At 31.3% G+C, this 14,478-nt stretch overlaps 1 protein-coding gene across 1 annotated transcript; it reads left to right on the forward strand.

The window, feature by feature from the left end:
• Window positions 1-455: 455 nt before the first annotated feature.
• Window positions 456-13,116, forward strand: LOC111627688 (transmembrane protein 258-like). Its single transcript, XM_023371304.1, has 4 exons — window positions 456-553; window positions 6,820-6,932; window positions 12,770-12,902; window positions 12,996-13,116. Exons 1-3 carry the CDS (start codon window positions 536-538, stop codon window positions 12,894-12,896), a joined length of 258 nt encoding a protein of 85 aa, XP_023227072.1. The 5' UTR covers window positions 456-535; the 3' UTR covers window positions 12,897-12,902; window positions 12,996-13,116.
• Window positions 13,117-14,478: the final 1,362 nt, after the last annotated feature.

Raw genomic sequence — 14,478 nt, forward strand, 5'->3', positions numbered from 1 at the left:
ATTTTTGAATATGCTTTTATGCTTTAAAAATATTTATAAAGGAAAAATTAATTTCATTCAGTTCAAACAGTTTTTATTTATTATTTTTTTATTTTACTTTGAAGACCTTATTCAGGTTACTCCCGCCATCTGACGAACAGTAATGGAACACAAAATAGTTTAACGTTTGATTTATAAAATTAATTATTAATCAATAAATATTAATTTTATAAAAGTTATTAATATTAATATTATTGTTATCAATTATCTAAATCAGTTCTTAAGAATTCAAGAATATCGATGCTCATCAAATGGGAAAATGCGTTACGTCATTATCGGACCGAAAACAAAAAATTACAACGAATTGCAGTAATCGTATTATTTTATTATTACGCTGGTTATATAAGTTAATAAAACTAGATTTATATTAAAATTTATTATAACTGATAATAAATTTATGAATTTAAAATATTTAGAGCTGCCATCTAGTAGCGGATGTGGAAGTAGAAGTCGAGGGAGCTGACTAGAAGAAGGTTTTTGCAGAATTAAAGAAAAAATGGCTTCACCATTGATGGTAAGCGTGCGAATCTAATCGAGATATTTGATATATTAATCATTATTAAGCATAAAATATGTAAAAGTCCTTAACCGAACGAAAAATTCAAATTTTTGTATAAGTACACGTGGCATCATCTCATCACTGGATACCATGAAATTGATTACATTTAAACATAATCATCTTGATTAAACTCATGCATCCTCGTCATCATAATTAAACCAATTTATTTAATTTGCGATGATTTTTGTATGTAATTTGCAAATTTTAAGATTGTAAATTTATAATTTTTATGATTTTACCACTCACTGTATCTTGGGAGAGGGTTATAGACCATCCCTATATAAGCAAAACAAAACAGATTATAGGCTACGAACAATCCCTATGATACATACTCACTAAAGTTTCCCTTATATCTTATAGGACAGGCCAAATGCACTGAAAAATAGATGATAATTTCAGATGAAACTTTACAATTTATACATGTGAATATTTATGTAATTTAATTTTGCTAGTGTGTATTCTATAACCATGTACATATTCTAAATGTATTGTACAGGTTCGGGGAGAAGTTTCTCTTCCTCTAGTCGGTACATGCAAGAAATTATGTTTATGTAGTAGAAATCATGCAATGTCAAGTTACGTAGTGGTATGTTTTCTAACACCTGTAAGATGAAATTTTGGCAACATTGTTAATTAAAGTAAATGCTCCATTTGACATGTAACTATTAATTAAGTAGGCAATTCAAGCAAATTGTGATTATGGGTTGGAGATAAGGTGACTTCTTGCGTAATCAGGCTCCATGTATTTGGTATTTGCCAAATGCTGAGCAAACATTTTGCCGGTACCAAGTAGTATAGATGATTTACTTGTGATTTTCTCTGACAAATATTCAATATTTGCCATTTCTCATTTCTTAAGTATATTAAACATTGCAAAACCTGATACATATATAGAAACATAACCAAATGATCACCTTAAATAATTGGGCTATAGCTCTATTAATTTAATGATTAATACTAAATAATTGCACAGCAAGCGGAGGTTGCATGTTCAAACCCCACCATAGGTCGGTTCTCTTCTTCTGGATGGTTCTAAATTATTCAATAAATTATTAATTTCGTTAAGAGATGGTGCCTAATGTCTACCTCCAGTAGCAAATTTCCTAATCATTAAATTAACAGTTATAGCCTGGTTATTGAAGGTGATAATTTGATTATGTTTCTATTCCCATTTCTTGTTGGTATATTGTACTGAATCAAAGGAAACAAATCTTGGGCAATTCCTATGACGAACCGATGCTTGGCAAATAATTGCGTGTAAATACATGCTTATGTAGCAAATACTTTGATGAAAGGCAATTATTCGGCTATTGATGAATACCAAATGTTGGAGCCATCTTCATTTTAGTGCATTTATAAGTAACTTTGTGTTCTATAAAGATAGAACAAAGTTATTTGTAAATTTGTGGGTTTTATCTGTAGAGATAAAATCTTGTCATTTAGTGGATACCTATTTAAAAAATTATAAATAAACAATTTAAATAAGTAAAGATAGTCATTTATAAGCTCAAATCTTTTTGTTTTCTCTACTTGAAATGTAGGTAAATACACTATATTATTTTCATCTATATAGTCTGTACTTAACATAAATTATTAAGTTTGAAACACTTCTTCTGGAATAAGTAATGATTTAAACTTCTATAGATATCTATTTTTTATGATTTACATGCTTTATGAATATTACAGAGTTGTTTTCTGTTATCAAACAGGATGTATTTGGATAAATTATTAAATATTCTGAACTTATAACTTTTTTAAACATATAATATTCTAGAGTTAGTTTTGATATAAATGAAAATTGTATATTTAATGATGCATCCTAATGTTTGAAATGTGACATAACAATAATGGAAGTGCTGATTCTTGTTATAGTTATATTTTAAAAATAAAATATTTGTCCAAATCAATTAATCTCTGAAGCCCAAATGGCATAAGTAGAAAGGCACTTGTACAACAAATGAGAGCTACCCATTAATGTTCCACTCCAGTCAGACATGTTTTTGAATTATAAAAAAATTTAACATACTGTATTTGAATTTTCACTTTTATTTTATGCATGTTTACAATTTAGTTCAAGCATGTTCTTGTCGAGAATATGATTAAATGTTACTGTGTTGACAGAGTTTATATTGTTCTAGACCAGGGATGTCCAGCCCGTGGGCTGCACTGTGGCCCCTAAATTTTTTAGGTACATTTTCACTTATTTTGGTAAAGTATGTCGTAAAAATTATTCTCGCTTTGCTGGATACACTTTGATGCCATAATGACATAATTGGTGCAAGAAAATTGTTTTATATAGAAAACTGTTATGCATGTGGGGTAGTACATATTGCTGTGAACAATTCTTTTTCTGCATGAAAAACATCAAGACTGCTAAAAGAAATAAGTTAAGTGATTTCCATTTAACTAACATTCTTAGAATTAAGACTAGTACCATAAATGCAAATATTGACAATATTATAGAAGGAAAGCAATGTCAAAAATCACATTGAATATATTTTTATTTTGTGTGAGTATAATTTTTTTACTGTCAATATTAAAGTATTTTTTGTAATTATATATGTTTGTTCTTAAAATTTACTATTCACATTTTGAACTTTTTAAAAGCATATATTTATATAAGGTACCTTTGTGGCCCACTGAATATAAGTAAATTACTAATTTGGCCCATAAGGTAAAAAGGTTGGACAACCCTGTTCTAGACAATGCAATACACGTATACTAAATAATTGCTGAAGGTGCATTCTACATGGTAGCATCCAGCTACCATAGGTAGAAAGAATCTTTCTTGCATGCACATGTAGAAGTGTTGACAGATGGTTGCTGCATGTTAAGTACAGTTACTCTGGAGGTGCGCATTCTTTTGTATTGGTTTGTCTGCTATGGTTGGTAGTGTGTTTGTCAGTGGACACTACTGCCTAGGATGTATCCTAAGAAATATGCAAAATACTCAATTATAAATTCCAAATAGATATAAGTATACAATATATAGAAATCTCTTACAATGAAAACCTACCTAGCAGATAGAAGTAATTAATTAATCACCAATTACCAGTTGGAGAGAAAATTCACACAAAAAGGCTTTATCTTTCATTTGTTGTATGTTTTATTTTCTTACAAGTGCTTTCAATGCAGTGAAAGGTGTCATCCTCAGGTAGAATCGGAATCATACTGATTTTGAACAAAATTTTAAATTGAAATGAGAATGGTATTAGCCTTTTGGAACTTTCTAACATTTAGAACAAGAAATATTTTAAAACTTAAATTTGAAAAACATGTAACAACGAGGTGCATGCATCTTAATACATAGAGTAGGCAGAAGGTGTAGGAGTGAGCTAATATAGATGTTTTAATCACTTGTATAGATTAATCCAGACTCTGGGCAAATTCAGGGTGGGGGAGTTGCAAGCGACAGCAACTCAGTGAAAAGGGCCTCCCAAATGTACACTTGGCCCCCTTCTTCACAGTTCCTGAGCATCACCACGCGGTCCCAAAGTGGACAGAATGTTGGTGCTCAGTGATGCGGCTAGAGAGCATTCTAGTGGTTACCCTTATATAATGGGTGTGTACACCAAACACTGGGTTTTCCAACGAAATGGAGTAAACGCCCAACTTTTCTAGGATTGAAAACACATCCCTATCATTACATAAAAGTCTCCTCAGACTTGGGCAGGGGGCAATGGGTAAAATTTTGCGTTTTGCCTAACTATGCGGCAAATGCGGGCTGTGAGATGGCCACAAAATGATATGGAAGGATGGACTACTATCCAGTCCCTTGGGTTGCATAAGGTAGTTGCGGGTAAAGGGACCTTTTAACCTAGTTTAGGATGTGATTATACTTGAAAGGGCTATAACCCGCCACACATACTTCTGAGTGGATGGCATTGAGCTCAGAGTTGGTAAAGGCCTGCGTGGAAGGTAATAGAAAGGCCTTCTAATTAACTCAGGGGGAATCTAAAGAAATCTGCACATTTAGGAGTCCCTTTCCTCCAAGTTGCTGTTGCCTTTCAACTATCCCACCCTGAATTTGCCCAGAGTCAGGATTAATCTATACAAGTGATTAAAACATCTATATTAGCTCTGCTCCTACACCTTCCACCTATTCTATGTATTAAGATGCATGCGCCTCGTTATGCATTTTTCAAATTTAAGCTTTAAAATGTTTCTTGTTCTAAATGTTATAAAGTTCCAAACGGCTAATACTGTTCTCATTTCAATTTAAAATTTTGTTCAAAATTGGTACGATTCCAATTCTACCTGAGAATAATGCCTTTTACTGCATCAAAAGTGCTTGTAAGAAAATAAAACATACAGCAAACGAATGATAATGGCTTTTTGTGTGAATTTTCTCTCCAACTAGGCAAAAATTTTAGGCGTGATGTCCACCATACATGTAAGTTATATCACCAATTACCTTATGACTACTGAGAAACATTTATTTAAAGAAACTTAGAACTCAAATATGGAAAGATGACTCCATGCATATAAAATGAAAGAAAGAAACTCAATAGAGTTATGTGAGATCCGGAAGGCCCTAGGCCTCATTTAATAAGTTTTATTAAATATTCTTAAATAATATCACCAAATAATATTTCGTTTTTGGTGAGAAAAATAGAGTTTTAAACGTGGGAAAAACCCCACATAACAGATGTTATTTCCTTTTCGTCAAGGAGAACATCCGTTGTTTTTACATATCCGTTAAAAATCTCGCTCAGAAGGGAAATGACTACCCCTCTTTCGTCCCACTTTTCGCCGGTTCTCACGAAGAGTTACTATACGATGATTGGACGAAGTTTGGAAATAAAGGGAGAAATTCGTCATAACTCGAGGAGTTCTCCGACCGATTTGAAAAGTGTCCAGACTCCACATAAGTTTCCTCCTGATGGCCAACGCCCATAACGAAGTCAGATAGACTAAGTCCCGAGTCTACACTTAGAAGAAGTGATATTTTTTATTTTGTGCAAGAATTAATCTCCCATACGATAGAAGATGAATCCTATCTGCAAAGTGTCCTATATCTACAGAAACGAAGACGACAACTAACAGGTCGTATGTTTATGATAGATTTGTGAGCTCTCTCTCTCGAACGCGCATTAGCTTAGATTAAGTCGTAGTCTATAACTTGTCGTATAATCGTTTGTATTTGATCTTTTGTATTCAATTGTTTTGGTTTTATTAAATTTTACTTTTGTTTTATGCTATAAGAATGTCTCCCCAGATCATTTCCGAATCAGATCGCGTACGCGTGTTAATCCGCGTCTAATAAGTTTGATTAACTGGTGTCACGGAATCCTGACGTAGATCCGAATCACGCGATTTGGATCAGTATATAAAAGCCCTCCGGTCAAACAAATCTTGACATAAGATCAGATCTCGTGATCTGCATCCTAGAGAACTAGTCTCACCGACTAGCTGCCGATTAAGTGGTACGAACGATCCTAAGTGGAGTTGTACCCCCGGCTAATCTCACAGTTATAGGATTCAGGATATTTATTCAGATTAAATGCTTTTTAGGATTTTCAATCCCATTTACAGATCCACATTATTTGATGTACTGACAATTCAAACAAATCTTCAAAGTGTTCTGTTCAAATTGTCAGAATGTTGAACGTTGCCAATATGAAGATGGTTGAAAATCCTAAAAAGCAATTAATCTAAATAAATATCCTGACTCCTTTAACTCTTTTGAGGTTCTTTTGTATGTTTTAAGGACTAAGATGCTGTGCAGACAGATAGAAAAGAAAAAATTTGTCACGTACTGTACAATCTATTAAAGGATGTAACTTCATTCATTTTTTAGCAAATTTTACATTTTATAATATCTTTAATTTTGTCATAAATTTTTTTGTTTCAACAACTCCATTTGCTTAGTATTTTATTGAGTAAAGTGTACTAGAATTTCTTTTTGTTGACTTAAAGCTAATGAGTGGTACTAATCCAGATATAATTCCAAATTCATTTGATAAAGGAGATTAGCAACATTGAATATATTTCTTTTAATAAGATCAGCATTCAGTTTAAAATATACATGAACATGCCATACATATTCATTTTTATAACATCAATTAAGCTGTTTGCAGCCTGTTTATAGGATAATCATTCCAGTTTTGACTGAAGTTATCTGCAAAAGATATGGAAATGTTAATTTGTGTCAATTTGTTTACAAAATTTGTTTGATCCTAATTTTATGACATTAAATAATATTTTTTTTGTCATTTCAGATGGATATCGAGATGATGAATAGATACGTGAGTCCGGTCAATCCGGCCGTGTATCCGCATCTGACCTTGGTCCTGCTTGGCATAGGAATATTTTTTATGGCATGGTTCTTCGTGTATCCTTTTGCATATATTTTATTTATGAGATATGAGCATTACATATACACAACAGTTGTAATTTTAATTGTCTTCGTGTAATTTAACTTCATTTTATTATGAAAACACAATAGCCTATATTAATTCTGAAGTTAAATTACTTTATGAAGATAAATTACTCATTTACTTTACATTCTTGAACACATTTTCTGTAAAATTGGGCAAAATAAGTAAAATTGTTCAGGTTCTAAGTAGCAATAATAAATGCAGAGCATATGTTAACCTAAAGATTTTGTGAGTCCCAGTGACTCATTGGGTTTTAAATGTGTCATAAGTAAACCACGAGTCATATCAGTTAGTTTTGAAAAAAACATTTGTTGTATACGTTATATGATATTACAAGCTGAAATATTTTGCAGATATTACAACTGTTACAAAATACAGCACTGGTACATATAAATAAGACTTAGGGTGGCTAGATTTTTTTCATTGTCCCAGGTCCAAAAATGTCTTCTTTCATGCCCATTTTGCACTAAATTTTGGAAAATTTGTGGCTAAATTCTCATATTTATAATGTAATTTTTGCCATAAGACATAAAAGATTAAAAACGAAAAGGTATTTATTGCAACATTTCATGAGGCATTCACTTGATGCCTTGTAAAATGTTGACATCTTATGGGGTGTTGAGATTTTAGATTTATCTAGTGAAATACATGATATTTTGGATGAATTGTGTGGTAAAGCAGCTTTAATACAGCTGGATAAGCAATCCAACATGGCTCATTTCAAATGAAACAGTCTATATCATTGGTTTGCTTATCCAGCTGTATTAAAGCTGCTTTACCAGGCAATATGCCCTTTCTTTCAATTGTATTGTTTAATTTTTCAATAACAGGTCTGTTTCCATTCACACATTTTGTGTTGGTCAGTGAGTCAATGAGGGTGATGTAGTTTAGTGTACACAAATACAGATTAATAAAGTAAATTTGTGAATCAATACATTTTTTGCAAGTTATTACTCTGCTATATATAAAATTATTAACAATTTTAATAATTTACTTAAAATTGCAACATTTTATGAGGCTTTTAAGTTGTCCTTTTTCTTTCTTGTCAGATCATTCGTTCGTGATGAATGCATCTTTTGTATTTGTTGTTGAACTGAATGAAGATATTCTCAAATCTCAAAATAGGGAAAGAGTTTTGAAGAGAAAAAATACTTTTTAAAGTTTATTTCCTATTTTATAACAGAAAAATACCAACCAACATGGCAAGCTTTTATTGTTTTATTTTTGAGATAGAAAGAATTTTGACTTGTCATAAAATTTTTACATTTATGATCTACATATTAGAAACCAAAACCTGCTTTATTTGTAATATATTAAGTAGCAGTTTCTCAAATACTTTTGGCAGTTAAGCCCATTATCTGAGGGTACAAAAGTGAACTAGCTTGATAGTCTTGTTATCTACTAGTTCATTCACTATAACTTCATGCACTCTTGTGCAAGAAATAGTTCGAAAAAACAGCACTCTTAACAGTTGTCTCCGGGACTAAATTTTTAATAATTAATGTATTTGCATTTTTATTAGGACACTGCCTTTGTTTCTACAATGAGACAGGTAACTAAGAAGGATAATTTTTATAACATATGTTGATTAGGTTGGCACTTTACTTCTTTGTTTCGTGAACAAAGTTACAGCAGACAGACTATATATCTGTGTAGGTGAGGTCGCTTTGCAAACAAACTAGTTTACCTGCCTATCAGCAATTTATGCATAGATCACAAAAAGTGCAAGTCTGGAAGAAAAACTGATTTTACAGTTTATCTATTTGAAGTTCAATAATAATAATTGTTTTATTGTAAAATTTTCTGCATTTACAAAGAATACACTATACACTTAAATGAGGGGCACTTATTGTTTTAGCCATTTGTTTCTACTACTATCCTCACCAATTCTAGCTATAATTGCTCCTCTGTATCCATTAATTTTGTATGATCTTGCTCTTCTTCTATCAGTGATGACTATTGAAAGTCTCTTTATCATTTATCTGAGACACTGATGAACAGCTGCAAAGGTATTTTTGATTGGATTAATTAATTAAAAGGAATTAATTAATTAAATTGTGATTGATGAATCAATTTAATACTTAGACTTAAAAAACAGAAATCACTTCATTTCACTTTGATGTTTAATAATTTGCAAATTAAACTTCAGATAAAAAGAAAGGCTCTTAACTTGTTTATTTGGGCTTTTTCCTCTCTATAAGCCTGTAAAATTTGGTCAAACATTCCTAAAACATCCTGTTTATATGACTGGATGCCTTTCCACTGCCAATCTTTGATCAGTGAGTGGCTGTAGACAATGAGTGTAAGTGAAAATAACAACAGCTAGTATTTTATGCATTTTCTTAGAATAATATCTAGGTCCCATGCAACTTGAATTTAGTGATTATACAAGTAACCAGTGCATTTGGCAAGAGCTAGTTCTTGCAAGATCACTGATAAAAGCAATAGCTAGTGCTTCCTGGATACACCAGCTATTGCTTTTATTTCACTATCTGAAACTTTATCACTTTACATTATAATTAAATGCACTTTCAGATTAATTTGTATGAAAGTTGAATGTCCAAAAATTGAGCAATCAAGCTGTATATTACCGTATAAAGATATTTCTGTTTCTACAGAACTAAAAAGATAAAATCTTTTAAGGCAGGTATCATGCAGTAGTGCTTTCTACCCACACCACTAGATTTACTGGCTGAAAATATATAAAAATGCTAATTTGGAATACAAAAATCAAGCTAAAAGTATCAAATTATCTACAAATGAACACATTGGCTGAAAGATGAAAGACCAAAAGCTGAGAACCGCTCGTATTTATTCTGACCACATGCTGTTATATGTATATAGTCTGATGCTTCAAATCAAGGGTATCAGTCTTCAAAAATATTTATAAACTAGCATTACCTTTGCTTGAGAAATAATTTAATGTTTTTACTATCTGACTAAGAATTTGTATTTTTCAGAGAATATAATCTATTGGGTTGTTGCAAATGAAATGGCCATTTTTTAAAATTAAACTTTCTGGTCTTGCAGTTCAACTTTTTCCCATGCGAACAGTGTTGTATATTTGCAATTGGAAGAGCATGCATATAACATGCAAATTGAAAATGTAATCTCATTTATATTGTGAGTTCCATGTGTTTAGGAGTACTTTTCCCAATGGCATGGAAAAAAGAAATTAAATAATTTTTATTTCCAAGTATAAGCAGGGACATAATGCAGGCAAAGCAACCCAAAATACTAATAAAACTTTTGGCAAGGGTTATGTGAGCAAGCAGGCTACCGGGCATTGGTTCAAAAATTTCATTCCGGGAATACAAATGTCAAAAATCAGAATTGAAGAACGTCGTCAAATCAGAACATGTCTAGAAAATCACAGAAAAATTGTACATTTTTAACCATTTTTTGACATCTAAACATCTTAGGGAAAGTCAAGAAGCTAGACAGATGGGTATCACACAAACTCTGTGAGAGAGAGGAGGAGCATCATTTGGAAGTCTGTGGTTCTTTAATTATTCATCTCAAAATTGAAAGTATTCAAATGAAATTCTTTCCTGTTTGCCGTATTCTCCAGACTTTTTGCCAACAGACCATCCCTTTTTTATACATTTGGACAGATTTTTGGCAAGGAAAGTCTTCGAGGAAGAGGATGCAATAAAAAGTACCATTAAGGACTTTTTGGCTTCTCATACTTGTGATTTCTATCAAATTGACATTAATTAATGCATTTCCATTGCATTGGGAAAAGTGTATTGTCAGTGGAGACAATTTTGATTGAATATGTAAGTTTTAAATTAAATTATAGTCTGTCTATGGAAAGAATCAACTTGAGAGCAACATCATGCAAGATGTTTCAGTTAAACCAATCAGCACATTCTCTAATGATGTCAGCACTTTCACATATTGCCTGACATATTTAAATTTTATTTTACTTTATTTATTTTCATCTTTCATCTATCTATCTAATTTCGTTCTTGAGATTAAGAAAAGACAGATGGACAACAGTGGAAATTTATAGGTCTGCAATTTTTTGAAATTGTAGCCCAAAAAGGAGATAATGGGCATTGCTGTTGAAAACCCATCATCAGTACTGCACTAAGTACTAAATATATTAATTTCTTAAAACTACTAAACTGATAATTCCTTTAAGTAGGACAAAATAAGACATAAGTGTAAATTAAAATCTTATGAATTGTTTCTGCATAAAATTTTGTTGTTGTTGTTATTTTGAATTTTTGTGCCCCCTCAAATTCTTTCACTCCTTACGTCCAGGTTTAGTGGGCTTAATTAGAATTTTGACCCATAAGGTAAGCAATTACCGTTCAAGAATTATGCTTGCTTAAAATTTATGTTAACATTATATGAAAGTAATTTAAATTTCAGAAAATGTAAATATCTTATTTCTAGAATTATATTCAATTCTACATTATAGTTTTTCTATGACTTGTTAATTCTATCTTTTTTTATATATTTCCTTTATAGTATGTAGGAAGAAGAATGGTAATATATTGAACAATCATTTTTATAACTTTAATTGATTTATGGAAAACTGAATAAGAAAGCTGTCATAAATTAAACTATAAATTGATTTTCTGTTTCTGAAAATACATAAATTGACTTAGTAGTTTCCCACGATCTAATCAGAATGAACTGTTAACTTTTGATACGGACCAAACTTGTTAGTTCTAAGACATTTATTGGAGTGGAAATATTCTAACTTATTAGTGTGTAGAATATCTGCTAGGCAACTTGCTGACAGCTATTGTTTACACTTGCGTGTGTGGTGTTTGTCTCTTTCAAAGTTATCATGATGCAGGCTGTTTATCTGTCTTGTCATGTCCCATATAAACTTCCAACGTCTTCAGAATTGTGCCAACTTGTGATACAGTGAACGGTTGGAATTATTCCCTTTTCCTGTTGGATTATGATTTTGAGTCATATTAGCCTGTAGCCAGAGGATATTAGCCTATAAAATTTCCTATCATGTTAATATAATTTTTTATTTTGTTAAAATATTTTTAAATTATGCTTACAATCAAGTATAATTAATTGGACTTACATTTCAAGTTTGATATTTGCAGAATACCGAGCAAATATTTGGCTACTGCCAGGAAGGTGTGGATGATTTACTCATGACTTTGCTTGACAGATGTTTATTATTCACCATTTTCCACTTGCTGGTATGTTATGCCAAATCAAAGGGAATGAACCTTGGACAAATGTTCGTAATTTTCCCAGCGAACCAATGCTTGACAATGACCATATTATATGTACTGAGTATTATATATTAACTTTGCATTGCCAAAAATATAAAAGCAGTGTGTATATGCCTCATGAATATCTTTCCACTCTAAAATTTATAAGCACCAGTTAGATAATAAGAGTGGAAATTGTTAAGAATAAAAATGTACATATATGCTTGCCACATGCAAACACTTTGGCAAAAAGCAATTATTTGGTAATTGGCAAATATCAAATTTATGGAACCACCTTCACATAAAGCTACTTGACTATATTTTCCTATTTTCTCTTCTCTAAGCATTGGTCATTGTAGCATCAAATTTAAAGTATTTAATGCAATTTTTTTTATTGAATTTTAGAAATTCTAGATAAAGCCTGGAATGAGATACAAAACTATAACACTTGCTTAACTTACCCAGTTTACTATTCAAAAGCTCCAAATATAAATTTTTGTCTACATGTAAATAGTTTAGAATATACCCATTATATACTATTAATATGTAAAACAAGAAAAATAAACATTTTGGTTAATTAAACTTAACAGATCCTCTAGTTATGAAGTTACATCAACAAAATTCACCAGAGATCTCTTTAAGGAACTGCTAATTTCTCTGGTGGCTGCTGTTTTTCTGGGATTCGGTATATTGTTTCTTTTACTATGGGTCGGAATCTATGTATAGTAGGAGGTAAGAACTTTATACTTTCTAATTTGCCACTTTTTAATTAACAAATTGCTTGCCTTGTAACCAAAATTTTTCATGAGTTATTTTCTATTGTAGATGTTAGTGTCACGCAACTTTCCATCGATGCAGAGGACCATTTAGATTCTCATTGAGTAATGTTTTTTATACCGTAATTGTGTAACAAGCAAGTTGTACAAATATATAATGTAAAAATTCTTGTATGTTTACATGCCTTATTTAAAACTGGCGTGCTAATGGTTACAGACAAAACACTTTAAAAATTTTATTTTCTTAGCCAGAAGCATAATTACACATTTCATTTACATATTTTTATAATTGTAATTGCTAAATAAAACATTTCAAAGATCAACAGGTTGCTTCTCGCAATAACTTAAATTGTTTTATTGCTCATTTCATTTGGGAAAAACAATAGGCATAAATTATTTTTAAGACATAACAATGTTTGCGCGCCAGCTGCGGAAGATTAGTAGTTGATATGTGCAATTACAGATGACAAATAGATCACGAAGCCTTTAAGCTGTACAGTCTCACTTTTTGTTGTTACATTTCAAATGGAACATCGTACATAAATATATAAGAAAACACAGTCTAAGTAACTTGATACAGGTTCAATAATGAAAGAAATTTATGCAGTTATGTTAAAATTTCGCATGGCAAAATGCAATAAACTAACAAAACATAGAATAACTCCCCTAGCAAATCACGTTCTTTGCATGAAGCTTCATCGATACCATTATAGGTGATAGATATCACATAGTTTGTAGTTGTACTTTGGAGAGGAAATATGAATATTCTGATAAATTTTGATATGTAGATTTGATTTCAATCTAGTTGTGTGTGGAAGAAAAATAAAATATACCACCCATTGATGGTATTCTGCATAAGAATGATAATGATTTCTTGAAGTTGTTGTGCTTTTTAAATATATCTTATTCTTGTTTTAATCGTGCAACAATGTGTAAAATTTGCATCTGTAGATGTTTTATGAACATAAACTATATATATACAAAAAGATTTTTCTCTTTTCTGCAGCCCTTCCTCAGTGTAAATTGAATTACTGAATGATTTTGAGCAATCAACTTTTCAAAATTCATTTTCTAATACTTACAAATATGCTAAAAGGTTAACAAGAATTGGAAGATATGTGTTAGAAATTTGTATAATCACCTTGTAAAACTTGGCATTTTTATCGCTGCTTCTCAGTTGTTAACTTTGCATTGCCACAAAAATAAAACTGGTATGTGTATGCCTCGTGAATATTCCTTTCCACTCCAAAATTTATGAGCATTAGTTAGTTAATGGGAGTGGAAATCTCTAAGAAACATATCTGTTATAAGCATAATATATATAAAATAAAATTTCATGTATATGTAATTTAACATTGATATAAACAAATTTACAACACAACGTATTCCAGTAACTAGTCGCAGATTAACCACAAATATCACTACAGACTACTGGCTTTCACGTCTCACAACTATTTGCTTATCAACAATACAAAACCTGCCATAGTGAAACATAGTGAAACCAAATGAAACAACGGTTGAAGAATCAAGCT

Source organism: Centruroides sculpturatus, unplaced genomic scaffold (genome assembly GCF_000671375.1).
Source record: "Centruroides sculpturatus isolate CEXI.00-Female unplaced genomic scaffold, Cexi_2.0 scaffold546, whole genome shotgun sequence".
Lineage (NCBI taxonomy): Eukaryota > Metazoa > Arthropoda > Arachnida > Scorpiones > Buthidae > Centruroides > Centruroides sculpturatus.

What these genes read in the sequence shown, in the direction of transcription:
- LOC111627688 (XM_023371304.1), top strand. An exon ending in TTTATGGCATGGTTCTTCGT is followed by an intron (nt 6,933 to 12,769) that starts GTATCCTTTTGC and finishes CAGATCCTCTAG; the next exon opens with TTATGAAGTTACATCAACAA.